We start from the raw sequence: 27308 nt of genomic DNA on the forward strand, positions 1-27308 counted from the left end.
CACAATATACAGTATACACCTAATAATATACAATATACAGTATACACAAAATAAGAAGACTGTATACAATAATAATAATATACAATATACAGTATACCCAAAATAAGAAGACTGTATACAATAAAAATTCACTGTACCCTCCCCCCCATGTAATCAGTGGAAATAAATATGAAGTGTTGTGTTGACATTCAGCTGTTGGTTGATAGTCAGTTGCCAGTGTGTTATTAAGAGAAGTATAAATGTGAGTCCAGTTTGAGGCTAATAAAGTGGGCTGGTGCGGATCCTGATGCTGCGATACCGCCTGCCTGATGGTAGCAGTGAGAGCACCCATGGCTCGGGTGGCTGGAGTCTCTGATGATCCTCTGAGCTTTTTTCATACACCGCCTAGTATATATGTCCTGGAGGGAGGGAAGCTCACCTCCAATGATGTGTCTGGCAGTTTGCACCACCCTTTGCAGGGCTTTGCGGTTGTGGGGTGTGCTGTTGACGTACCAGGCGGAGATGCAGCCAGTCAGGATGCTCTCTACAGTGCTGGTGTAGAACCATGTGAGGATGTGGTGGTTCATTCCAAACTTCCTCAGCCATCTCAGGAAGAAGAGGTGCTGGTGAGCCTTCTTCACAACAGCCTCAGTTTGGACAGACCATGTGAGTTCCTCAGTGATGTGGACACAGAGTAACTGCTGACTCTCTCCACTGGTGCTCCATTGATGGTGATGGGGCTGTGTTCCCTGTCTTTTCTCCTGAAGTCCACCACAAGCTCCTTGATTTTACTGACGTTGAGGGAGAGGTTGTGCACCTCCTCTCTGTAGTTTCATCATTGTCAGTGATTGTCAGCTACCACTATTGTATCATCAGCAAACTTAATGATGGCATTGGAGCTGTGTTGCCACACAGTCATGTGTGTATAGGGAATACAGGAGTGGGCTGAGAACACAGCCCTGCGGGGCTCCAGTGTTGAGGGTCAGTGATGAGATGTTGCTGCCTATTCTAACCACCTGGCATCTGCTTGACAGGAAGTCCAGGATCCAACTACACAGCGAGCTGTTTAAGCTCAGAGCCCGGAGTTTCACATCAAGCTTGGAGGGCACTATGGTGTTGAATGCTGAGCTGTAATCTACAAACAGCATTCTCACATATGTGTTCCTTTTTTCCAGGTGGGAGAGAGCCGTGTGTAGTGTAGATGCAATGGCATCATCAGTGGTTAAGCAAACTGCAGTGAGTCCAGTGAGGCAGGCAGCACAGAGCAGATGTAATCTCTGATTAGTCTCTCAAAGCATTTGCTGATGATGGGGTCAGAGCAGCAGGATGCCAGTAATTTAAGCAAGTGATTTTGGATTGCTTTGGTACAGGCACAATGGTGGACGTTTTAAAGCATGTGGGGACCACAGACAAGGAGAGGGAGGGGTAGTGTGGGACCTAGTGGTTAAAGATATGGGCTGATAATGTTGCAGCCATCCAGAACATCCTAGTAAACACACAGCAAAGCCCTGGCAACTGGCCACAACATACTCACATCCTGGATGCTACTTTTGAATGTCAAAATGGAGTTAGTCAGAGCTACAATGTATCACTGATTTTGTTAGTACAGTTTAGGGATGTGACAATTCTAGTTGTTTCATCAGAGACAGTAGGATAGATACCTACCGTAAAGTACCTACCTACAATTAAGGTTTGACAGGAAGAAAATTGTGCCACTTTGCATAATTTATATTAACTGAGTGTGGATTCTGGTTATGATAGTAATTAATTTTCTTCCAAACTGTAAAATAGCTGAAAATGGTGTTTAAAATATGGAATATTCTGTGTTCAGTACAAATGAAGCTCAATCGACAGCATTTGTGACATAATATTGATTACCACAAAAAATAATTTTGACTTTCTCCTCCTGTTCTTTAAAAAAAAAAAAAAAAGTAAAAATCTAGGTTCTAGTGAGGCACTTACAATGGAAGTGAATGGGGCCAATCCGTAAACATTAAAATACTCACTATTTCAAAAGTATAGCCAGAAGACGTTAACAATATGCATGTTAACATGATTTTAGTGTGATGAAATCACTTACTAACCTTTTCTGTGTAAAGTTACAGACAATTTTACAACTTCGTTGCCATGATGACGTAATGTCAACAAACACTAAAACCCTAAAACAACTGTAAAAATTATGATTTAAACAACTTTACAGCTCAAACAATACATGAGTTTTAACAGAAGAATTAATGCAAGTGCTTTTATAAAATTATAAGCTTCACATTTCTGCCTTTTAACCCTCCAAAAATTGGCCCCATTCACTTCCATTGTAATTGCCTCACTGTAATCCAGATTTTTGCTTTTTTATTTTATAAGAAAATAATTTTTTGTGATAATCAACATTATGCCACAAATGCTGTTGATTGAGCTTAACTTGTATTAAACCCAGAATATTCCTTTAACTGACCATATGTTCAGTGTTAATACTTTAATTCTTTCTTTTTGAGGATATGGTTGGCCCTAGGACAAAGGTTTGTGTTTAAGACATGCTAAATATCGCAGGTATGTGTGCCAGGATGTAGAGATCCAGCTATGTCTTAGCTGTGTTTGGACTCTGTGGGGGTAATTTTGTTAACTGATGAGGTGTCAATGGGGAACTCTTAAGCTGAGGTAGGAAATGTTTTAGAGGTTAAAGGGTTTGGAGATCTGCTTCAACTAGGTGAACCAGACTGAAACCATCTCAGTAATTGCCACCATTAAGGTATGGAAAGATCGCCAGCCAATCCAATGCTCATTACTTTCCAAAATATACAGTGGGGTCCAAAAGTCAACATTGAAAATGTGGGATTCAAAATCAATTTTTAAGAAAATAGTTAAAGTTTTAGGATTTTTACTAATGCATAGAAACTTCAAATAAATAAGAAATATTTAAGATTCTGCTCTGCGGTCATCGTGTTAATAACTTTGTACAAAAGGTCAGATTTAACTTGCTTTCATTGAAGCACACATGATGCTCTTTGAAACATTCTCAAATCATGCTGGTCAATGCCAGCTCAAGTGCATGCTGTCAATAAAGCAAAAGGGTGGACATACCAAATACTGAGAAATTCTTGTTCTTATTTAAAAATAGGGAAAACTGTATTAAATAAAAAAATGTAAGCCTTTTCACTAGTGATTTCAGATATTTGCACCCAACTGTACATGGAGGAAAAAGGAATTTTCCACCAGCTCCACAGCTGTGTGTGTTGGCGTGTGATTTTGTTTTCTCAAAAAGAGCAGCCTAACTCAGCCTCCCCCTAAACTGAAGCAAAACACCTGCCACTGCAAGTATCTGTACAAGAGCATTTCAGATGTTACTACCTCTTTAAAGTAATGGTTTACCCAATAATGAAAATGTTCATGTTGTTTCAAACTTGTATAACAGTTTTATTCTGTGGAACACAAAAGGAGATGTTAGGCAGAATGTTAGCCTCAGTCAACATTCATTTTCATTGTATGGAGAAACGTCAATGGTGACTAACATACTGCCTAACATCTCCTTTTGTGTTCCACAGAAGAAGTAATGTCATAAGGGTTTGGAACAACAGGGTGAGTAAATTATAACAGAAGTTTAATTTTTGGGTTAACTAGCCTTTTAAACTCGGCAAAGTGAGTTCTCATATTTTCCCCTGTGGTGGCGTGACGTGGGAGTGGCAGTGCTCAGTTTGAAATGGCTTTATTTTGTGTCAGAGGTAATCTGCAAGGATGTGAAGGGCATTAGTGCCAGTCTCCGTAACCACGCTGTGTCACTGCCAGAATCTCAATCGCCCTCCACAACTCCTCCTGCATACTAATGACAGCCTTTTTACTTGATACAGAGTTTTACTCTGACTATTACTTTACCCACATTGTTTTTCCCTGTGTATTTGTTTTGCGCCCATTTAAAATTAATTAATAAAAATTTTAGTTTTGCAAAAATTCATACAGTACATAAGCATAAACTTCACAATTTATGTGTGCGTTTCAAAAAAGCCTTTAAATCAAAGGTGTTTAGGATAATGTGAAATATGGATTAATTTAGGTGTGTCCAAATTTCAGCTTACTGTATTTGGCTTTATAAATGGATCATCGGCTCTATATTCTGATTGGATGAGCCATGTTAGAAGCCTCCGTAAAATAGTTAGTATACGCACACCTGTTTCCACACTTCATTTAAATTCTATATTAAAGGGATAGTTCACCCAAAAATGAAAATTCTCTCATCATTTACTCACTTTCATGCCATCCCAGATATGTAGAACTTTCTTCTGCTGAACACAAACAAAGATTTTTAGAAGAACATCTCAGCTCTGTTGGTCCTTACAATGCAAGTGAATGGTGACCAGACCTTTCAAGCTCCAAAAAGAACATAAAGGCAGCATGAAAGTAATCCATACGACTCCAGTGGTTTCATTTATGTCTTCTGAAGTTATGCAATCGCTTTGGGTGAAAAACAGATCAGTATTTCAATCCTTTTAAGTATAAATCTTCACTTTCACTTTCAGAATGTGAAAGTGGAGATTTATAGTAAAAAATGACTATTTCTAGGATATTGATCTGTTTCTCACCCACACCTATCATATCGCTTCTGAAGATATGGATTTAGCCACTGGAGTTAATGGATTACTTTTATGCTGCCTTTATGTGCTTTTTGGAGCTTGAAAGGTCTGGTCACCATTCTTTTGCATTGTATGGACCTACAGAGCTGAAATATTCTTCTAAATATCTTCATTTGTGTTCTGCAGAAGAAAGAAAGTCATACACATCTGGGATGGTATGAGGGTGAGTAAATGATGAGAGAATTTTCATTTTTGGGTGAACTATTCCTTTAATGCGGAAAGTTGCTACAAACCATTGAAACAGTAAAGGACTATATTACTTGGTGTGAGAATTATTTATTGTGTTTATTTAAAATGCAATTGATTATTTATTAAACATTTGTTTTTTATCATGTTGCTGTTTCAGCTGTTTTTTTATAAGCAATAAGTCACTGTCCATTATGATGATTTTATCACAATAAAGAGGGTTTTAGGTAGTTTGCTTCACATTGTACCTAATAAAAACCTTTAACCATGGTGGAAACACTGTAATGCATGGCCTCTCATGGTTTCTTACTATAAAATAAGATGTTCATTGATTGTCTCCTCTTTTCTGGTTTTCTCTTGCAGTGAGAGTCCGTACAGTGAACATGGAGCTCTAGAGGAGGCTGATCAGGATGGAGGAACAGAGACCCACACCAGTGAAGATGGTATGTTTATTTTGTTATCAACACTCTGAAGGGGTATGTACTGTATGACATCCCTTGCCTGTGTATGTGTAAGACTGTTAAAGTGCTTTGATGAGGTCATAGGGTTAGGTCATCTATTCCTGTCCAGTCAGTGACCTTGCATTCTTTGAATTGGCTCAGCTGGACTTTAGCCAATAAGCATCAATCCTCTAGATTAATTTTACTTCATTTGACCTATTCTGATATGGCCAGTCAAGGGTTAATCCCTGTGTGCTCTGTCTTTTGGGTAATCCTATCTTTTACAGCTTTAAGTGAAATGATCGTTAAGAGAACAGAACTTGGTCAAACTATTCGGTTCTTTATTTTGTATTAGAATTCCTTGGGAGGAGAAACGGATCCCTAAACACAGGAAGGGGGTTTAATCAAACATGCTAAATGCTCTCGGTAGCCTTAGGTGCTTGCAAGTGCCATTGGATTGATATAAGCCTGTAATGGCAATATAAATAATCAATTTTAATGATGCCCTATAAGATGCACAAAAAACTGATTAATCTAAATGTACACTTATTTTACTCACTGCTTACTTAAGATTCACTAGAAGATCCAATCATCTGATTAATCAGCCTGAGCAGTATATCACTTGCCACATGTAAAGTCTCCACTGCAATGCCTTAAACTGAAGCTTTTGTGTAGTTTTAGTATTAAAAAAAAAAATCTCACTGTCACAAACACACACATACCAGATGCTTGGCTCTTCTGACATATGAACCAATTCCCGAATGTAATACGAGAAATAAACTGCTGTTTCAGGCTGTGAAGACTCTAGTCTTTCATTTTTTTCCTCCTGTATATCAAAAGAAAGAGATGAAAATATTGTTGCTGACCTGCATGCTACCCTACTGAAAATAGACACATTGCCTGTCTCCCTCCATACCTGAACAATGACTGTTTTCTTCTGCTTGATTTAATATGAGCAATGGGAAGTCTGTTTTTGCCATATCTAAGGTTTCTATGACAGACAAGACTGACTATTTTATCCTATTGTTCAAGAGTTAACATTTATGCAGGGAATTCACTCTTTATTCTCAGGCTTGACAAAATGTAGCAAAAATACTATAAACAGATGAACTTTGTGATAGTCACCCTGATGTTGTTGCAAACCTGTATGAGTTTCTTTCTTCTTTCTGTTGAACACAAAAGGAGATGTTAAGCCGCATGTTAGCCTCAGTCACCATTCACTTTTATTGTATGGAAAAAAAGATGCAACGAAAGTGAACAGTAAGGCTAACATTCTGCCTAACATCAACTTTTGTGTTGGAAGCAAGAAAGGTTTGGAACAACATGGGGGTGGAAAAACTATGCTTTTAAGACTTGACCTGTGCTTAAACATCATGAGGATTTGATACTTGTGTCCAACTCTGGCATCATGCCATCATCTATCATCCAATCACTGCTTCTCAAAACAGGCAGATCTCATATCTGCAGTAAAATAAACAGAAACTAAAGCCTCTGTAAATCACCATCAGACCTCCAGATCTGCATCTCTGCATGCTGAAGATTAGTTTTGACGGTTCCCATCTCACTGTCTATTTAAAACTCATATATTTTTTTCAGTCCTGGGCACTGAGAAGCCTGATACTGCAAGTATGTCAAGGTTTCCATTAACTAACACAGCCTGCAAGATTGTAAAATCACTCTCAGCTTTCATGGTTTTGCTCCAGATATTTTCCTCATGGAGGTATTGAGGAAGTTCTTCCCATTGGAGACTCCTTAAGAAATTGACCCTTCACTAAGCCCCCCCTTAAAAGCGTTTCTGACCAATCCTGTCAATCTGTTGCCCCACCACCATTACTCTGACAAGCGTTTGCCTTATTACAATGAGAGCCTATGGGAGTAATGTGTGTTTGAGCAAATTTAAGTGGGATTTTACAAAAATGATCGAACAAAAGGAAGAAAAAAAAAGTTGTTGCTGGGTCACAAGTAAATAGTAACACAAGGTACCTAGAGAGGATACACGCATTGTTTTTTCTTTCTTTTAAAAAAAAAATCTTTAAACATATATTGAGAAGAGCATGCTATGGATTAAAATGTGTCATTCCTCATTCCCAAATGAACGTATAACATCATCAAGGACACCCTACATTTGCTCCAAGGTAAATTAAATCTAATAACTTAACATTAATTAAAATATTGATCTTAGGTCTTAGTAAAGGTAATAGTAAATAAAAAGTTCACAGCATCAAAATGAGTGTGTTATGAGTCTTTATAAGCAGTTCTTTTTACTTACACTAATGTTATGAGGTTTGTTATTGCTATCAATTGACGTTTTTCTCTTTTCAAGTGACTGTAATAATCATTTGCCTCATTTCTGATCCACAGTCTACACAGTTTACAATCAAATTACTGTGTAATTTAACGATTTATTTTACAAAAAACGTCAGATAAATATGTCTTACAATGCCACTCTTCATTCCAGCCCACATAATAATATTATCCATTCCGTTTATGAGAATATTTTGCAAAAACCACACCGTTCACGGCAATCTCCCATTCATTTCAATTCAATTCAATTCCTATTCTTTTTAAGGCAATATTGTTGATATACCTTAAAAAATTCTGGTTAGGGTTTTTTATAAACCACTAAACCTAACTTCCACAATTTCCTCAGGCTTTCAGTCTAAAGCACTTAACATACAGATTACATTAAAAATTTCATTTGTAGATAATTTCAGTCGTAGGAGTGCTTTATATTTTTGTAAGCTGTATACTTGAGAAATGTAAGATTTAAGTTCAAAAATCTCCCATTGACTTACATTCATAGAATGTTCAGCATTCAAAATGTAACTGACAGTGATGACAGTTTTGCATACTGAATTGTGATTGACCCACTGATCAATAATATTATCTATTATAATAATATATTATTAGTGTTGTCAGTTGATTACTATTTTTAATTGATTAATTGCATAATTTTTGTAGTTAACACAATTAATCGCAGATTTTTAAAGTCCTGAAATGTGACTCTAAATATACTACTTTTCCTGTCAAAATGCATTTATTTCCTTAGGAAAAAAAACCAAAACAATATGTAACAATATAGTGCTTATTTATCATATTCCAAACAAAACCTTCCACAATATAAAGATAGAAATGCACTTAAATAGAACCAAATCAAGTAACATTAAATGTTTCCCAAAGTCTAAGTGGGAGGTTGACTAATTGAAAGAACTAGACCACATATTGGTTGCATATTCATTGTAATGGGCATTAAATCTCTTAAACTCTCATCCTCCACAAAATTAATCAGATGGCAGACTGTGGCTATCCACTTTGCTACAGCAATCATGAAGCCACGTTAATGATTCGCTTCAGGGCATCAACACTAGTGTCAAGTGCTGCTTTTAACCCCACATGAAAAGCGCTTGCAATCAAAAACATCTCATTCTGCGTTTTGGTGATAGTTAAGACTTGACATGCTTCTGTGGTAATTAAAATGTGCCTTACGTAGGCTGAAAAATACTTGATTGCTGTAACAAGTTCCATCTAGGCTTGTTTTGCACAACAAATAGCGTTAAGAGCTCTTTTCCCCATCACTTTATCCCTGATACTGAATCACTGTTGTGTGTGTGTGTTGTGGTGTGTCCGTCAGTGTAATGACTCTGGGCAGACATATAACAAAGGTTCCGCCCTTCCAACCAGTGTTTATGCTGGTTTATGCTGTATTAACAGTAAATGCATTAATCGTGAAAACGTTTTTTAATGAATCGCATATGTTAACGCGTTAATTTTGAGAGCTCTATATATTATATAATAAATATAATATTATATTATCTATATAGATATTTCTCAATTAGAGATCAATGGATTGACCCTGTCTGCTTTGTCAAATTTTATCCATTTATAACTAAGCTTACCTTAAACTTTATTGTTTTGCTACCTTGCATGCTTTTACACTATTGTTGCTGCAAATGGCCAGAAATCTCTTGTGTCTGATCTCAATTATGAGTAACTCCCTTACAATGTATATTTTGTCTCAGTTTCATATAAAAAAATTGTTGGGGTAAGATTACTTTCCTAAATCCTCTCTGAAAAGAGCACTCTTCAGAGTGTTCCATGTATTTATCAGCTGCCATTATTATAGAGAAATGTCGGCCCATGGGCCTGTTAACCCTGCCAAGGAAATGGTGCCTGGACTCTTAAACGTATAGCTACGTATATATCAGCCTGTTCAAGCCAGTGATTCAGCATCTGTCCTTAATCACTACTTCTGAAAGAGGGGATCATCTGGTCTCAGGATCCGTCTGGAAATCCACTTTGCTGAGTGAATGGATCCCCGCTATTTATTCAGTGTCATTTACTCATTCAAGTGAACTGGAATGAGCAGACTGAGGCCACGGCCACACTAATATGTTTTCGTTTGAAAACATATCTTTTTCTCAAAGTTTTGGCCTTCTGTCCACACTGAGATGGCGTTTTTGACAGCGAAAACTCAAAAATGCTCTCCCAAGTGGATACATTTAAAAACGTTGTCTTCACTTTGTAGTGTGGATGGGGGAAATGGAGATATCTGAAAACCATGAGGTATTTGTTGTCATGTGATGCAGTCATATGATCCATTCAACCCAAACAATCAAGATGGCGGCCCATGTTATAGCGGCATTGTTGTGCCTGCTATTCATTTTGATAGCATTGTTAAGTATAAATGTTACTTTGTACAGCCTTCACATTGCATTCCTTCAAAGGTGACAGGAAGTTTACCCGGAATTGCTTTCCGTGGACGGAACACGGGGAAAATTGCATTTCAGACCGTACGTGGAAGGACTATTTTCTGCATGTGCAGTAAGGGGATTTATGAGTTTTCATACAGATTTAAGAGGTTTCAGTGTGGATGAGCAACTTTTGGAAAATGCTTAAAAATGGTAGTGTGGACAGAGAGCGTTTAGAAAATGAAAACGCCATTTTCAAATGTATCCGGTTTAATGTGGACGTACCCTCAATACACCAATGGAATGGAAACAAGATGGAATCAGATTTTCAAAAGATTCTTAAGAATAAAATTGACAGTTGGTTGGAGAGGAGGAGCTGGAAAGTAAGAGGGTTTTGTGATGTCAGCAGAATGGAAATTTATTTCAGAGGTGGAGCAAGTTATTACATTTTAATGAGGTTACCTTTTTTCTTTTGAATAACTTGCACCGCAGGATTGTTCATAGTAAGACCAGAAATGTTTTCTAAGAAAGCAAATGTGGCCAGTTTCTACTTCATGTTGACTTGAGTATGATGTATCTGAAACATTTTAAACTTTTACAACATGTGGTTTTGCTACAAGACGAAACATTTTTAACGGACCCCTGACGATGTTGCAAAGAGCTAATTTTCTCCTCTTAATGGCAGAACTCTTGCAGTCTGTATGCAAATCTCTAATTAAAACATGTTAAAAATAGGAAATACAGCTTACCAACACAGTTTTCACTCTGTCAGACTCTTTTCTCCTGGGTCTGCTTGAAGTCAGCGGTGCTGGTGGGTAAGTCACTGCTACAGCAGTATAACTTTAGCTGGAACCCCAGCAAGAGTAGTTTGCTCTCCACTGTAGCAACAATAGTTCCATATGGTACAATATTCAGTGATCCAGGGCAGGTTAGCAGATGCAGGAACAACACTTTAATGTCTGCAAGTAAAAATAGCACCATAACAATAGAGTTGCAGCCTCTTTAGACCTCCAGAATTAATTAAGAGTACATTGCTGAAGTGCCTTTGTATAATTTAGCGAGCAGGGTTTTGGACCAAACAGTGAAGGTAAATGAATGTGTCAGTAGAATGTACAGTTGTTAAATTTTTTTGTTATAAATAGGGAATAAATATCAGAGGCTCAATTCATGTTTTAATATGTTTAGCAATGGATGTGTTATGACAAACTTCTCGTAAGCATTTTTGCAGGTCTGTAGTGCTTTCATAATCTCATTTTTGTACTTTTCTTTCCCTTGTTTTGATTGCTTCTCAAGATAAGCCCACACATAGTCTGGTAACTTCCTTCTTGCCAATCTTGTTCACAAGCACTGTCTTGGCAGCACTATAATACATGAACAGGCTTCCCAAGGATACTGAGGGAATGAGTGTGTCTGTCAGACAAGAGAAGGGGTCATGTTGATCTCCAACCTGTCCTCTTTATTAATCAGGTGTCTGGACTCAGAGTAGCCCTATTTATTCAGACATTAATCACATGGCAGTCATGTTTCATTGACTCATTAACATTTATAGACGTTTATATAAATTGGAAAAGCATTTCCAATTATATTTTTGGCCTCTCATTTGTTATAGGAGGCTTTTAGTGTCTTGCCTATTGAAAAAGAATTCGTTTTAGTTGCATTCAACTATATATTAGACATTTGTACTTCAGGTTTTATGGATGTGGTACCATGGTAATACTATGTTTTTTGTGGGTTTTTTTACATTACCATGACATGTTATATATACCAGCAACATGTTATATAATTATACAATATATATATATATATATATATATATATATATATATATATATATATATATATATATATATATATATGTGTATAATTATATACACACACACACACTGGTGGCCAAAAGTTTGGAATAATGTACAGATGTTGCTCTTATGGAAAGAAATTGGTACTTTTATTCACCAAAGTAGCATTCAACTGATCACAGTGTATAGTCAGGACATTAATAACGTGAAAAATTACTATTACAATTTGAAATTACTTCAAAGAGTTCTCAAAACATCCTCCACGTGCAGCAACGACAGCTTTGCAGATCCTTGGCATTCTAGCTGTCAGTTTGTCCAGATACTAAGGTGGCATATCACCCTACACTTCCTGTAGCATTTGCCATAGATGTGGCTGTCTTGTCAGGCACGTCTCACGCACCTTACAGTCTTGCTGATCCAACAAATGCTCAATGGAGTTAAGATCCATAACACTCTTTTCCAATTATTTGTTGTCCAATGTCTGTGTTTCTGTGCCCAACCTAACCTTTTCTTTTTGTTTTTCTGTTTCAAAAGTGGCTTTTTCTTTGCACTTCTTCCCATAAGGCCTGCACCCCTGAGTCTTCTCTTTACTGTTGTACATGAAACTGGTGTTGAGCGGGTAGAATTCAATGAAGCTGTCAGCTGAGAACATGTGAGGCATCTATTTCTCAAACTAGAGTCTGATGTACTTATCCTCTTGTTTAGTTGTACATCTGGCCTGCTACATCGCTTTCTGTCCTTGTTAGAGCCAGTTGTCCTTTGTCTTTGAAGACTGTAGTGTATACCTTTCTATGAAATCTTCAGTTTTTTGGCAATTTCAAGCATTGTATAGCCTTCATTCCTCAAAAAAATTATTGACTGATGAGTTTTTAAAGAAAGCTGTTTCTTTTTTTTGCCATTTTTGACCTAATATTGACCTTAAGACATGCCAGTCTATTGCAGAATGTGGCAACTCAAAGACAAACACAAAGACAATGTTAAGCTTCATTAAACGAACCAAATAGCTTTAAACTGTGTTTGATATAATGGCAAGTGATTTTCTTGTACCAAATTAGCAATTTAGTATGATTACTCAAGGATAAGGTGTTGAAGTGATGGCTGCTGGAAATGGGGCATGTCTAGAGTTGATCAAAAATCACTTTTTTCAAATAGTGATGGTGCTGTTTTTTTGCATCAGTAATGTCCTTACTATACTTTGTGATCAGTTGAATGCCACTTTGGTGAATTAAAGTACCAATTTCCTTCAGAAACAGCAAAATTTTTACATTATTCCAAACTTTTGGCCGCCTGTGTGTGTGTGTGTGTGTGTGATATATATATATATATATATATATATATATATATATATATATATATATATATATATATATATATATATACACACCGATCAGCCACAACATTAAAACCACCTGCCTAATATTGTGTAGGTCCCCCTCGTGCCACTAAAACAGTGCCAACTCGCATCTCAGAATAGCATTCTGAGATGATATTCTTCTCACCACAATTGTACAGAGTGGTTATCTGAGTTACCATAGACTTTGTAAGTTTGAACCAGTCTGGCCTTTCTCTGTTGACCTCTCTCATCAAAAAGGCATTCCCAGGAGTCACGTGACACCATGTGAGGTTCGGACGTGTGAATGGCGAGTTTTGATACTTTTAATGATATAAACCGGTGAGATTTGATACACCCTGAACCATAACTGTTCTAGGAAGACAACATGTCAAAGAATTCAAAATCCTCGGGCTCAAGAGACATTAAAAGCCACTTGCGTGCTCAAGCTGATGCCCCTCTGGAGGCGTCGGACCAGGGAGTCAATTTGGCCGCAGAGGTGAAAGAGATTCGGCATGAATTACTGAACATGTCGGCAATGCTGACGAAGGTCGTTGCTGACTTGGAGGATCTTGCTGCAATATGTCGATCGATCACTGCCATGGAGACGAAATTCACTGGTGTGGTTACAAGAGTGGTGGATGTCGAGAAATGGATCGAATATCTGGAGTCACCGAAGAGGGAATTAGCTGGTAATCCGCTAGCGACCATAGCAGACTTGGAGCGTGTCTGGGAAAAGTTGGAGGATATGGAAAATGGTAGTCGGCGAAACAGCGTCCGAATTGTTGGAATTCCTGAGCGAGTAGAGGGTCAGAATATGGTGGAATTTCTGGACGGGCTCTTTTCGAGTCTGCTCGACATAACCGGCCATAAACTGGAAATCGAACGTGCTCACAGAGTTCCGGCTCGGCGATCCGCTGAGGGAGACAGGCCCCGATCAATTCTGGCCAAATTTCTGAGATCATCCGATAAAGATCTTGTGTTACATGAGGCGAGGAGTAAAGGAAGGCTTTCTTGAAAGAACCACAACATTTTCTTGTTCCCAGACTTTGCGAATTCGACGAGAGAAACATGATCGATTCAAGGAATGCAAGAAACTCTTACATCAACGGAAGGTCGCTTTTGCACTGATATTCCCGGCCAAATTGAGAATAGATGCTAAGGATGGCCGCAAAGTATTTACATGTCCCCAACAAGCATTGTCGTTCATAAAGTCAGTGGAGTGAGTAAGTCGTTGTGTGATTCTCACGTTGCAGCCGAGTGGGCCTGACTCACTGAACGTTCAATTGACCATCCGAGGAAACAGGGTGCCTTTTTTGTTTCTTTTTGTGCTGGCTCCGCCTAGCAGCTGGAGTTTGTTTTGTGTAATAACACTCCTTCTGGGAAGTGTTGTGGATGAATCTGCACGTTCTTTGTGCTTATGCCTCGTATCGGTTGGAGTTTGTTTTGTGGAGTATTTATGGCAGGACATTGGAGTGATTGGGTCATCTGTTGCACTTAGGTGACAGTCAAATGGACCGGCTCACTGAACATTCATTTGACTGCACGAGGAAACTGAATGGCTTTTTTTTTTTTTTTTTGTGCTGGTTCCGCTAGTAGCTGAAGCTTGTTTTGTGGAGAAACACACCTTCGGGACAGTTATGTGGATGAATCTACATGTTCTTTGTGTTTATCTCGCCTGTTGGCTGGAGCTCGTTTAATAGATTTTCTTCTGTTATGTAATTCTGTCTCACAAAATTTGCATAGAAACACCGGACTTGAGCAATCCAACGGCAAAGTTGTCGCAGGTGCTCTGGTAGGCATACATGGACTGATTGAGTTTAGAGGGATGGACGCCAGTTGGCGCTGTCGTGTGGGGGGTTAATGCGCGTGTTTTTCTGTTTGTTTGGTTTTGGGGGACGTTTGGGGTTTGATTGTTGCACTAATGTTGGAATGTGGTCTTTATAATTTAGTTTTTGACACACAATCTATTTTTTCTAATATATCAAAATGTCAGATGTTAATATGAGTGGATTGTCTCTCTCCATGTGGAATGTGAATGGGTTGGGGCACCCCATAAAAAGAAAGAAAGTTATTTATCTTCTTAAACGTAAGAAATATGATATAGTGTTTCTTCAGGAAATGCATCTTTCCCCGCAGGATGCGAAAAAAATTGGGCAGATATGGGGTGGACATGTTTTCTTTTGTGCTGGCTCAAGTAAGAGCAGGGGAGGCATTATATTGATAAGTGAACATCTACAATTCAAATATCTCAGAGTAAAGATAAATTAGGAAGAGTCATTATTGTTTTAGCAGAAATCCAGGGGCAAAGGTTGATTTTGGCTAATATATACGCACCTAACGCTGATGATCAGGGCTTTTTTATTGATCTCGAAGGGATGTTGCAAGCCGCTGGCACCCCTCATGATATAATATTGGGAGGAGACTTTAATCTATTGGTGGATTCAATCCTTGATCATAGTGAAACAAAAGGGTGCAAGCCCCCTAGAGCAACATTGATGTTTCACAGGATGTGTAAAAATCTTGGTCTTACAGATATTTGGAGACTTTTGAACCCATCTTGGAGGGACTATACATTCTTTTCATCAGTCCATAAGATTTATTCTAGAATAGATTTTTTTTATATATATATATATATATATATATATATATATATATCTAAGTCCCTCATTTCATCTGTTGTGGATTGCTCAACTGGAAACATCTTAGTCTCAGATCACGCCCTGGTGAGTTTAGAGATGTTGCCACACACAGAGAAAAAAAAATCATATAGTTGGCGCTTTAAGGTATCACTTTTCCAAAATCCTGAATTCCAACAAATGTTAAAGGCTGAAATCAGTGTTTACATGGAGACCAACTTGTCCTCAGTATCTTCTGTGGGCATGGCTTGGGAGGCACTTAAGGTGGTTCTTAGGGGTCGGATAATACAGTGTGCCTCATTCATCAAAAAATCCAAAGCACAAGAACTCGTGGAGTTGGAAGGTAATATTAAAAGTGCAGAGACAGAGCTGAAGTGCCGAATGTCGTCTGATGGCCTCAGAGAATTGACCCGATTGAAATACAGATATAATACTTTTTTGGAAATATACGGGTTCGAGAATACTTTTATTGGATGGATTAAGTTTCTTTATAGACACCTGGTAGTGGTGGTACAAACAAATGGATTAATTTCAGATTATTTTACTCTGGATAGGGGCACCCTGCAGGGTTGCCCTCTTTCCCCATTATTGTTCTGTCTTGCCCTGGAACCATTAACAGCCGCGATAAGAAAAGGAGATTGTCCAGGGGAATGGCACATAAGCTTCTGCTTTATGCAGATGATATTTTATTATTCGTCTCCGACCCCGTTAGATCTATGCCTTGCCTCCACAGAATTATTCATTCCTTTTCTAAGTTCTCAGGATACAGAGTCAATTGGTCTAAATTCGAAGCTTTGGCTTTGACAGAATACTGCCCAGTAACAGCTTTTCAGCTGGGCGCCTTCCAGTGGCCCAAACAGGGCATTAAGTATTTGGGCATTTTATTCCCAGCAAATTTGTCTGATTTAGTTAGTTAATTTTGACCCCTTAATAAAAAGGTTTTCGAGCGATGTGGGCAGGTGGGCTTCATTACGTTTATCTATGATTGAGAAGGTTAATGTTATTAAAATGAATTGTATTCCAAAATGTAACTACCTGCTACAATCTCTCCCTGAAGATGTCCGCCTCTCTTATTTCAAGCAATTTGATAGCATAGCGAAGTCCGTTATTTGGAATGGTAAGCATCCCAGATTACATTTCAATAATTTTCATAGGCCGATTTACAAAGGTGGGCTAGGCCTACCCAAGATTTTGTATATTATTATTATATTAGGGGTGTGATGATACAATTAGCTCACGAGACGATACACGATACTGGGTTCACAAGAACGAGACGAGACAATATTTTAACACTATATACACAACCGGTCAAAAGTTTTGAAACACGTACTCGTCAAAACTATGGAATAACATAAATGGAACTATGGGAATTATGTTGTGACTAAACAAAATTCAAAATAAATCAAAACTATGTTATATTTTAGCATCTTCAAAGTAGTCACCCTTTGCCTAGAATTTGCAGACATGTACTCCTGACATTTTCTCAACCAACTTCTTGAGGTATCACCCTGGGATGCTTTTTAAACAGTAATGAAGGAGTTCCCATCTATGTTGGGCACTTATTGGCTGCTTTTCTTTATTATTTGGTCCAAGTCATCAATTTCAAAACTTTTTATTTATTTATTTATTTATTTTTATTAAATTTTAGTTTTATAATGAAATAAATTAATATGGTTGCACAATTATATTTTTGTCTAGAAAACTAATTTCAAACATTTAAGCCTACGCCTTCAGATCAAAAGATTTTTAAGATCACGAGAAACATTACATGTTTCAAAAATTTTCAAAACATAAATGTTAGTGTATATGACTGGAAAAATAGTATTTTATTCGACTGAAATCACAAAATGCAAAACAATGCAGGTGCATTTTGAAATGTTTTAACTAATCATCTTGTAATGAATGTCACTTCAGTTCTACTTTCTGAGTATGAATTATCATATGCAGTAAAAGACAGAACAATATGCAAGCACTGTATAAGGTTTTGCCACAAACTCAACTGACTGGCTTCTCTCCTGTATGATTTCACATGAGTCTCTTCAGACCTGGTTGATTTTAGTTGAGAGCTGCAGTGGTTCTGTAGGTGTCTTTGCATAGTGCTTGTGTTAGCCGCGGTGTACGGCACTATTTTCTTACAGTGCTTACATATTGGCTGTGTCTCGTTTGGAAGGCTGCGTCCTCCGGAGGTCGCATTTGTCGGCCGCATACGTCATCGAAAAAAATTAAATGAGACAGCTTCGATGACATATGCGGCCGATAAATGAGACCTCCAGAGGACGTAGCCTTCCAGACGAGACACAGCCTTTGTTCGCGTCTTGTCTGTCACTCTGTCACTGTTTATTGTTTCCTAAAATGCTGCCACACAAATAATTTAAAAGTGGCGGGGGCATCTTCTATGCTAATTTCACCCTCACACTCCGTCATGCTGATATCATGAGACAGCTTTTCACCTCAACGAGAAATATTGTCGAGAATCTCGAGAAAGATTTAAACTTAGTTTTGGAGGAGGGAGTGTGGGCTAGGATTCTAAAAAATGTCAAATCTGCATCTAGAGATGCAAGGGTGCGCCTTATGCAATTCAAGATTTTACATAGATTTTATTGGACCCCCTCTAGATTGTGTAGGCTTGGTCTTAAAGGCACACCCACCTGCTGGCGATGCCAATCGGAGGATGGAGACACGGGCCATGTTTTTTGGTGGTATGTTGAGATCCAGGAATTTTGGTTGAAGGTTCAGAGATTTGTGTGTGATGTGTTGGGCACTCGAGATTAATTTTGCCCCAGACTCTGTTTTGATTGATGGGGCGGTCATCGATGTAGGGATTAACACATAAAAAATTGTGTTCTGACCAGTGTAATGATCGCCAGGCAAATTGTTTTATGGGGTTGGAGGTCGGCTGGGGTGCCTCCATTTCAGGAGTGGTGCACGGAGATGGGGAGGGTGGCGGCTTTTGAGGAAATGTTATTTATAACATGGGGTAATTTAGATTTGTTTGTTGGGAAATGGGGCAACTAATATATATATATATATATATATATATATATATATATCAGTTGTGCTCAAAAGTTTGCATACCCTGGCAGAAATTGTGAAATTTTGGCATTGATTTTGAAAATATGACTGATCATGCAAAAAAAACTGTCTTTTATTTAAGGATGATGATCATATGAAGCCATTTATTATCACATAGTTATTTGGCTCCTTTTTAAATCATAATGATAACAGAAATCACCCAAATGGCCCTGATCAAAAGTTTACATACCCTTGAATGTTTGGCCTTGTTACAGACACATAAGGTGACACACACAGGTTTAAATGGCAATTAAAGGTTAATTTCCCACAAGGTTCTTTCTTGCAACTCGACCATGCAGCTCATTTTTGTTCAAGTATCGTCGTATTGTGCTCCTTGAAACAACCACACCGTCTTTTTCCAGAGCAGCCTGTATTTCTCCTGAGGTTACCTGTGGGTTTGTCTTTGTATCCCGAACAATTCTTCTGGCAGTTGTGGCTGAAATCTTTCTCGGTCTACCTGACCTTGGCTTGGTATCAAGAGATCCCTGAATTTTCCACTTCTTAATAAGTGATTGAACAGTACTGACTGGCATTTTCAAGGCTCTGGATATATTTTTATATCCTTTTCCATCTTTATATAGTTCCATTACCTTGTTATGCAGGTCTTTTGACAGTTCTTTTCTGCTCCCCATGGCTCAGTATCTAGCCTCCTCAGTGCATCCACGTGAGAGCTAACAAACTCATTGACTATTTATACACAGACACTAATTGCAATTTAAAAAGCCACAGGTGTGGGAAATTAACCTTTAACTGCCATTTAAACCTGTGTGTGTCACCTTGTGTGTCTGTAACAAGGCCAAACATTCGGGTATGTAAACTTTTGATCAGGGCCATTTGGGTAATTTCTGTTACCATTATGATTTAAAAAGGAGCCAAACAACTATGTGATAATAAATGGCTTCATATGATCACTATCCTTAAATAAAAGACAGTTGTTTTTTTTTGCATGATCAGTCATATTTTCAAAATCAATGCCAATATTTCACAATTTCTGCCAGGGTATGCAAACTTTTGAGCACAACTGTATATATATAATACATATATACAAACATACAGTGGCAAGTAGTAGTATGTGAATTACCTGCATTTATGTATAAATTTGTTTTAAAATCTGGTTTGACCTTAATCTAAGTTATGACAATGAACAAACACAATCAGTTTTAACAAATAACACAAAGTATTGTATTGGTATTGTACATATTGAATACATCATTCAAACATTTACAGTGTAGGTTGGAAAAAGTATGTGTACACCTAGTCTAATGACATCAAGAAGATTGCTTGATTATTCAGAGGATGAGAACGCCCCGTTCTGCCAGTGCTGCAGCTACTTCGCATGCATTGAAGTCTGCTGTCTGCTCTCTAATGAGTCCATACATAAAGGGGGTCAAGGCAGCAAAGGCGCATACAGCAGCAGATCAGAAATCCCCATAACACTGATGCATACAAATGTGCCCATTCACATGCCAATTCATTCGACTTAGTACCATAAATAGCACCAACCAGTGCATGAATGGTGCGTATTCTCTCCCTTTAGCCGTTTTATGTAGCATATGTCAACATTGCAGAAATCAATGACTGCACCCATGCGTAAAAACAAATTGATCACGCACAAGTTATAATCAGAAATTCTCTAATGGAAATCTTGTGGCAGTGATGATGGTGTATGATGAATTGTTCTTAAAGGGATAGATCACACATTTTTTTATTTTATTTTTTTTTTTATTTTGTTATTAACATTTTTATTGATTCATAAATTAACACACACATAAAAAAACAACATGTATATAATGAATCAGTCACTTTAAACATTAAACCCCCACCATATCCCTTCCCCCTACCAAACTCCCAACCCACCCTGACCCCCGCATGAACACCCCTGTGGTCAATAGAATATAGACACACACACACAAAAAAAAAAAAAAACAAAAAAAATAATCAAGTATAATAAAAAATAAAAAATAAAAACCTCTAAACTACTCCCTCCACCACCCCTCCTCGAGATTCCTCCAAAAATGCTAGGTAATTGCCCCATTTCTTATTATAAAAATCCCTAACTCCCATCCTTCTGCTCGACCCCTCCTCGAAGGCAGCCACCCTCCCCATCTCCGCACACCACTCCGGGAACGAGGGTGCCCCATCCGACTTCCAACTCCTCAAAATAAGCTGCCTACCAATCATCACACTGGTCAAAACCCAGTCCTTCTTGTACTTATCCTCCAAATCCATGACCTTCCCATTTCCCAAATTACAGAGTCTAGGGCAGAACGAGACCTGAGTGCCCAACACATCACACACAAAACTTTGCACCTTCAGCCAAATTTCTTGAATCTTACGACACCCCCAAAAAACATGGGTTGTGTCTCCATCTTCTGATTGACATCGCCAGCAGGTGGGTGTGTCTTTAAGTCCAAGCCTATACAATCTAGAGGGGGTCTAATAGACTCTATGTAAAATCTTGAATTGCATAAGGCGAACCCTTGCATCTCTAGATGCAGATTTGACATTTTTTAGAATCCTAGCCCACACTCCCTCCTCTAATACCAAGTCAAGATCCTTCTCCCACAATCTCTTAAGAGAAGCTGAAGCTCCGTCCCCCAGACTCTGAATTAGCAGGGAGTAATACACCGATGCCTCATGACCTTTTCCGAAAGCAGTAATCACCTCTCCCAGAGTATCTGCCACTTTAGGGGGGTGTAAACACTCCCAAAAACAGTACAAATCAGGTGGCACAACTGTAAATACTTATAGAACTGAGATCTGGGAATCCCAAAAAGTTGAACCAAATTTTGAAAGGATCTCAGCACTACACTCTCTTATAGGTCACCGAGTATAGAAACCCCCCTCCCAATCCATTCTAACCAGCAAAAAGGGGACTTGTTGATGCATAATTTGGGGTTCAGCCATATGCTCGAGGCAACATTTAAATAAATGTCTGAATTAAACACTCTGGACACCTTTGTCCATACGATCACAAAAAAAATTAACATTTAACATTTCCTTTGACAGAATTTGTGTGAGGGTGTATGTATGGAAGCCCAGGAATGCCATTTACAAAAGAATGAAGGAATAAATAATCAATCTATTAATTTGAAAATAAACTTTTTAATAAATAAATCATTTTATAAATGGACATAAAAAGACACATTTAAATGTGTTTAATTTATGTTTTAAAATGTACTTATATTTAGCAATAAAATAGCACATTAATAAGTCATTTTTAAATGCTCCTTTTAAATGGCGTTTTAAAAAGCATTTGGCAATTCATTTTCTTCATCCATTTTCCAGTTGCTTTTCTTTATTATTTGACTTTTCCTTTTCTCTTACCATTTGTCAATCCATAGCTGAAGCCCAGGAGTGCCAATTAAAAAAGAATGAAGTAATAAATTATCAATCGATTAATTTTAAAATAACTTGAATGAATAAATCAATTTATAAATCGACATAAAAAGACACATTTAAATGTGTTTAATTAAAGTTTAAAAATGTCATTATATTTAACAATAAAATTGTGCACTAATAAATCATATTTATTTCATCTTTAAAATGTCATTAAATGTAGCAATAAATTAGTACATTAATGAGTCTTTTAAATGCACTTTTTAATGCACTTTAAAAGCACCTTTAAAATTGCATTTTAAATAGGTATTTGGCAATTGCTTTTCCTCATCCATTTGCCAATGGCTCTTCTTTTTCATATTGCTTTTCATTTTCTTTTTCCTTTTCTTTAACCAATTGAGAATCAAGTTTAAAAAAATGCCATTGGACTGTTGACTCGTGAGAGCAACCAATGAAATTTCGGGTTTCTCACACACTCTACCTGTTTTCCTCTGATTGCACGCCTTACTTTATCTTTGGATTCTGCCCGCGTGTCGGGAGACTTGTTCTGGGCACCACACCACAATTCAAAGGATTGTTTGGACCTCCACAGCACACACATTGAAGGACACACTATCCTCGCTGTAGCGCTTTTGTGTAGACTGTTTCATTAAAGACTTGTGAGCTTTACCTCTGCTTTTGGGTCCTGTCTTTCCCCAGCATGACAGGCCCTACCTGAGTATGCACAGTGATATGTGTCCGGATATGTGTCACTTAACATAAATTTTACTGGGAAAAAAAGACCTTCTAGTCGTGTAAACGAAAGATAACACTTTATTAAGCTTTATAAACAGAAAACGTTTAGCAAAGTTTCATTGTGTCCCATTGCTTATTATCGATGATCTCACAGTGCACAGAGGGTACAATATATGGGCTTTGTTCACAAATATGGCAGAGAGAGCGGTCATTCAGTAATGAAACAGGTGAATACCTGTAAGGTCAGGCAGTGCAGAGAAGCAATTGCTTTAGTAACTTCCATGAAGTTTGCACCCCATATAATTAAATCATACCATTCGTTTGTGCTGATTTGTGCCACAAAAATGAACGGTTGTGCTGGTTCGGTGTTTGAGATATTAGACATAATTTTTTTGACTGTGTGACATCACTTTCCACCCCTTGTGGTCCAAATCACTTCAAACAGGTGCCGTTCATTTGTGCTCAATTTGTGACATTAAAAGAAACATCATAAAGTTTTCCATTCTTTGTATTTAACAAGCTTTTGGGAGCCGTGAAATCGCACAGGCTAAACCCTATGTCAATCACTCTCACCTGTCTCCATCGTTTGTGCTCGCTTCTGGTTTGTGCCGTGTTTGGTATCGTTGAAGCATTCATTTTTTGGCAAAGATTAATGATAACTTTTTCCTTTCTTTGTATTAAACAATATACTGAACCTCCTGTGCACTGTGAGATGATCGATCATAAGCACTGGGACACAATGAAACATTGCTAAACTGCTTCTGTTTATAAAGCTTTATAAAGTGTTATCATTCGTTTACACAACCAGAAGGTCTTTTTTTTCCAGTAAAATTTATGTTAAGTGACTGTTTCATTTCACACAATTCTAGCAGAGAAAGGGTAAAACACTTGTTGGTTATTGCTTTTTTTTTCCTCTCGGAAAATGTCTGGTCTAAATCTTGGACATTTTACCTCAAACATCTTTGACATGTTAATTGCCATTATCTGGGTCATTCAATTTTGCCTATAACATAATCGATTAAGGTACAATTAAAATGTAAATTCATTCAAAATTCAAATTCAAAATGTTAAATCCATAAGGCCTAGACTACAATTGTAAAAGAGGAATGTGATAAAAGAATGTGTACATTGTGTATTTACTGTGTGTATAGCTCCTGTCAGTCAATAAACATCTTTATGAAGATGAGCACAACAAAAGATTAAGCACAAACTTTGTGACATTATAAACAGATATACACAGCAGGTTGCTGTGGGGGAAAAAATAAATAAAAAATTATATATATATATATATATATATATATAAATATTAACTTTCATTTGAAAGAGACACTTTCATAATACACAACATTAGTTTAAACACTACCATTTGTTCCAAAAAAGTGTGCTCGCTTGCCTTCTCTGTATCATCAGCTGACTGTCATTCCGACAGTCCACCTTTTCTCGATCATACACAGGCAATTATTTTAATAAAAAGAAAATATTTAAAGATGATCATACCATGTTTTTGTTTTTTTTAAATGTGATATAACTGAGAGGGGATGTGTGTTTTCTTCAGTATAAGTTCTGTCCATTGGCTTTCTCCAGCGACTTGCTCACCTCCGTTGCGTGTTTCATTTCGGGGCGCAGGTCGAGAGGCTGGTTCTGTTCACAGCATTACGATTACCAGCTCCGATCCTGACACATATCACTGTGCATGCTCAGGTAGGGCCTGTCACGCTGGGGAAAGACAGGACCGAAAAGCAGAGGTAAAGCTCACAAGTCTTTAATGAAACAGTCTACACAAAAGCGCTACAGTGCCAGCTCGGTTGAGCTCAAAAGGAAGCTGCTGGAGCGGGGATAGTGTGTTCGTCAGTGTGTGAGCTGTGGAGGTCCGGAACAATCAGTTGAATTGTGGTGTGGTGTGAAGCAGAGCCCAGAACAAGTCTCCCGACACGTGGGCAGAAACCAAGGAATCCTCCTCGAGCACGATCACCAGGCAATGGTGATCTGATGGGCAAACACCACTGGAGACAAAGCAACCAACAGAATGGAACTTCACACTAAACAGGAGAACAACTTTAAGGTACAGCAAACAATAAACCAGCAAACATACAGGGAACACACAAGAGATAAAGTAAGGCGTGCAATCAGAGGAAAACAGGTAGAGTATGTGAGAAACCCATTACCGTAATCGACACCTCCCCTGAAGCGATCAGCGTTCCCATGGAAATGCTGATTAAGCTCACCGACTCCACCTGTGAAACACGAGGGAGAGAGAAAACAAACAACAGAATGAACCGGCAAACACCGGAGCCATGACTGCGCCACGTTCAGTATTTCACAGCAACAGTGAACGAGCCACCATTAACTTCTGATATGTTTTGCATCCGTTTCTTATGCGCAGGTTCAATAATATCATATAAACTGCTTGTACCATCGTCCAATGACAGGCCGTCTTACATCCTCTTCGAGTAGCATGTGGGAGAGGGGGTGTGTCTTATAACTGAATCGAAAGTTCATTGGATGCTTTCATGAGTCAACAGTCCAATGGCATTTTTTTTAAACTTGATTCTCAATTGGTTAAAGAAAAGGAAAATCAAAACGAAAAAGAAGAGCCATTGGCAAATGGATGAGGAAAAGCAATTGCCAAATACCTATTTAAATGCAATTTAAAAGGTGCTTTTAAAGTGCATTAAAAAGTGCTTTTAAAAGACTCATTAATGTACTAATTTATTGCTACATTTAATGACATTTTAAAGATGAAATAAATATGATTTATTAGTGCACAATTTTATTGTTAAATATAATGACATTTTTAAACTTTTAATTAAACACATTTAAATGTGTCTTTTTATGTCGATTTATAAATTGATTTATTTATTCAAGTTTTTATTTTCAAATTAATCGATTGATAATTTATTCTTTCATTCTTTTTTAATTGGCACTCCTGGGCTTCAGCTGGTATGGATTGACATGGTAAGAGAAAAGGAAAAGTCAAATAATAAAGAAAAGCAACTGGCAAATGGATGAAGAAAATGAATTGCCAAATGCTTTTTAAAACGCCATTTAAAAGGTGCATTTAAAAATGACTTATTAATGTGCTATTTTATTGCTAAATATAAGTACATTTTAAAACATGAATCAAATAAACACATTTAAATGTGTCTATATATTTGTCCATTTATAAACTGGTTTATTCACATTTCTGTTTTCAAATTAATAGATTGATCATTTATTCCTTCATTCTTTTGTAAATGGCACTCCTGGACTTCCATAGTTATGTTGTTCCAAACCCAAATTATTTTCTTTCTTGCATGGAACTCTAGAGGAAATTTTAGGCAGAGTATTAGCCTCAGTCACCATTTACTTTAATTGCATGGAAAAAAGATGCAATGAAAGTAAATGGTGACTGAAGCTAACATTCTAGGTGAGAAAATTATAGAAATTCAATTTTTAGGTGAACTATTCCTTTAAATATTTTCTGCTGATTCTTTTCTCCTGTACAGAGGGGGAGCCCATTGAAGCCATTGCAAAGTTTGACTACGTGGGGCGCTCTGCACGGGAACTGTCTTTTAAAAAGGGTGCGTCTCTGCTGCTGTACCAGAGAGCGTCAGATGACTGGTGGGAGGGCAGACATAATGGCATAGATGGCCTAGTGCCTCACCAGTACATTGTTGTGCAGGACATGTGAGTATCTGATAAATTGTTCTAGAAAAAAAGCGAAAGTCATGGTTACAGTAATTCAATTAACGATGCAGTAGAAGTACATGGTCCAAGGCATTAAGTATTAAAATACAATACTCTCTGTGTAAAGTTATCAACACTTGTTATGACCATGTAAAGCTAGTAAATGGGGTTACTATCGCACGATACATGCAAGGTTACCAGAACAGGACATGACATAACTATCTGTAAAGCACTGTTTAATTTTTGTTTAAAAAAATATAATTTACTCACCCTCATGTTGTTCCAAACGTATATTACTTTTTTCCTTATGCAGAATACAAAAGGATCATTTTTAATAAACATTCCAGTCTGTCTTTTCAGTACAATGGCAGTTGATAGTCACTCATTCTAAAGCTTAAAAATGACCCAAAAGAATCATAAAAGTAGTCCATGCGACTTGTGCATCATATTCCAAAGGTGCATCTAAAACTGCACACTTCTGCACTATTCTACGGCATTTTGTTGTGTAAGCAGTGCAAGTAGTATGTTTACACTGAAAATGCAACAAAAAGAATAGTACTACGAGTACGAGGATGATATACTTCTTGAACCAAAAAAACAGTGTGAAAATAGCTGTGTGAATAGGTACATTATTTGAGATGTGTTGAACTGAGTTTGGCTAACGTGCTAAAAAATAACGGCAAAACATTGCGTGCGTTTGAAATGTAATTTTCGTCAGCTGAAAAACAGTGAATGCCTCCATGTAGTAAAAAATCATTAGTGTGCCATTTGGGACAGTACTCCACTTTGAAATTTCATACACTACATGGCAGTGCA

General features: G+C 37.6%; 1 protein-coding gene across 2 annotated transcripts in view; it reads left to right on the forward strand.

Annotated features, from left to right (window-relative positions):
• srgap1a (SLIT-ROBO Rho GTPase activating protein 1a) overlaps positions 1–27308 on the forward strand; it is a 190739-nt gene that overhangs the window by 147671 nt on the left and 15760 nt on the right. For both annotated transcript variants that reach the window (XM_051724425.1, XM_051724426.1), the window contains exons 18-19: positions 5151–5230; positions 26312–26492. In XM_051724425.1, the coding sequence (XP_051580385.1) occupies positions 5151–5230; positions 26312–26492 (261 nt within the window). The remainder of the gene's footprint in view (positions 1–5150; positions 5231–26311; positions 26493–27308) is intronic.

This window comes from Myxocyprinus asiaticus, chromosome 18 (genome assembly GCF_019703515.2).
Source record: "Myxocyprinus asiaticus isolate MX2 ecotype Aquarium Trade chromosome 18, UBuf_Myxa_2, whole genome shotgun sequence".
NCBI lineage: Eukaryota > Metazoa > Chordata > Actinopteri > Cypriniformes > Catostomidae > Myxocyprinus > Myxocyprinus asiaticus.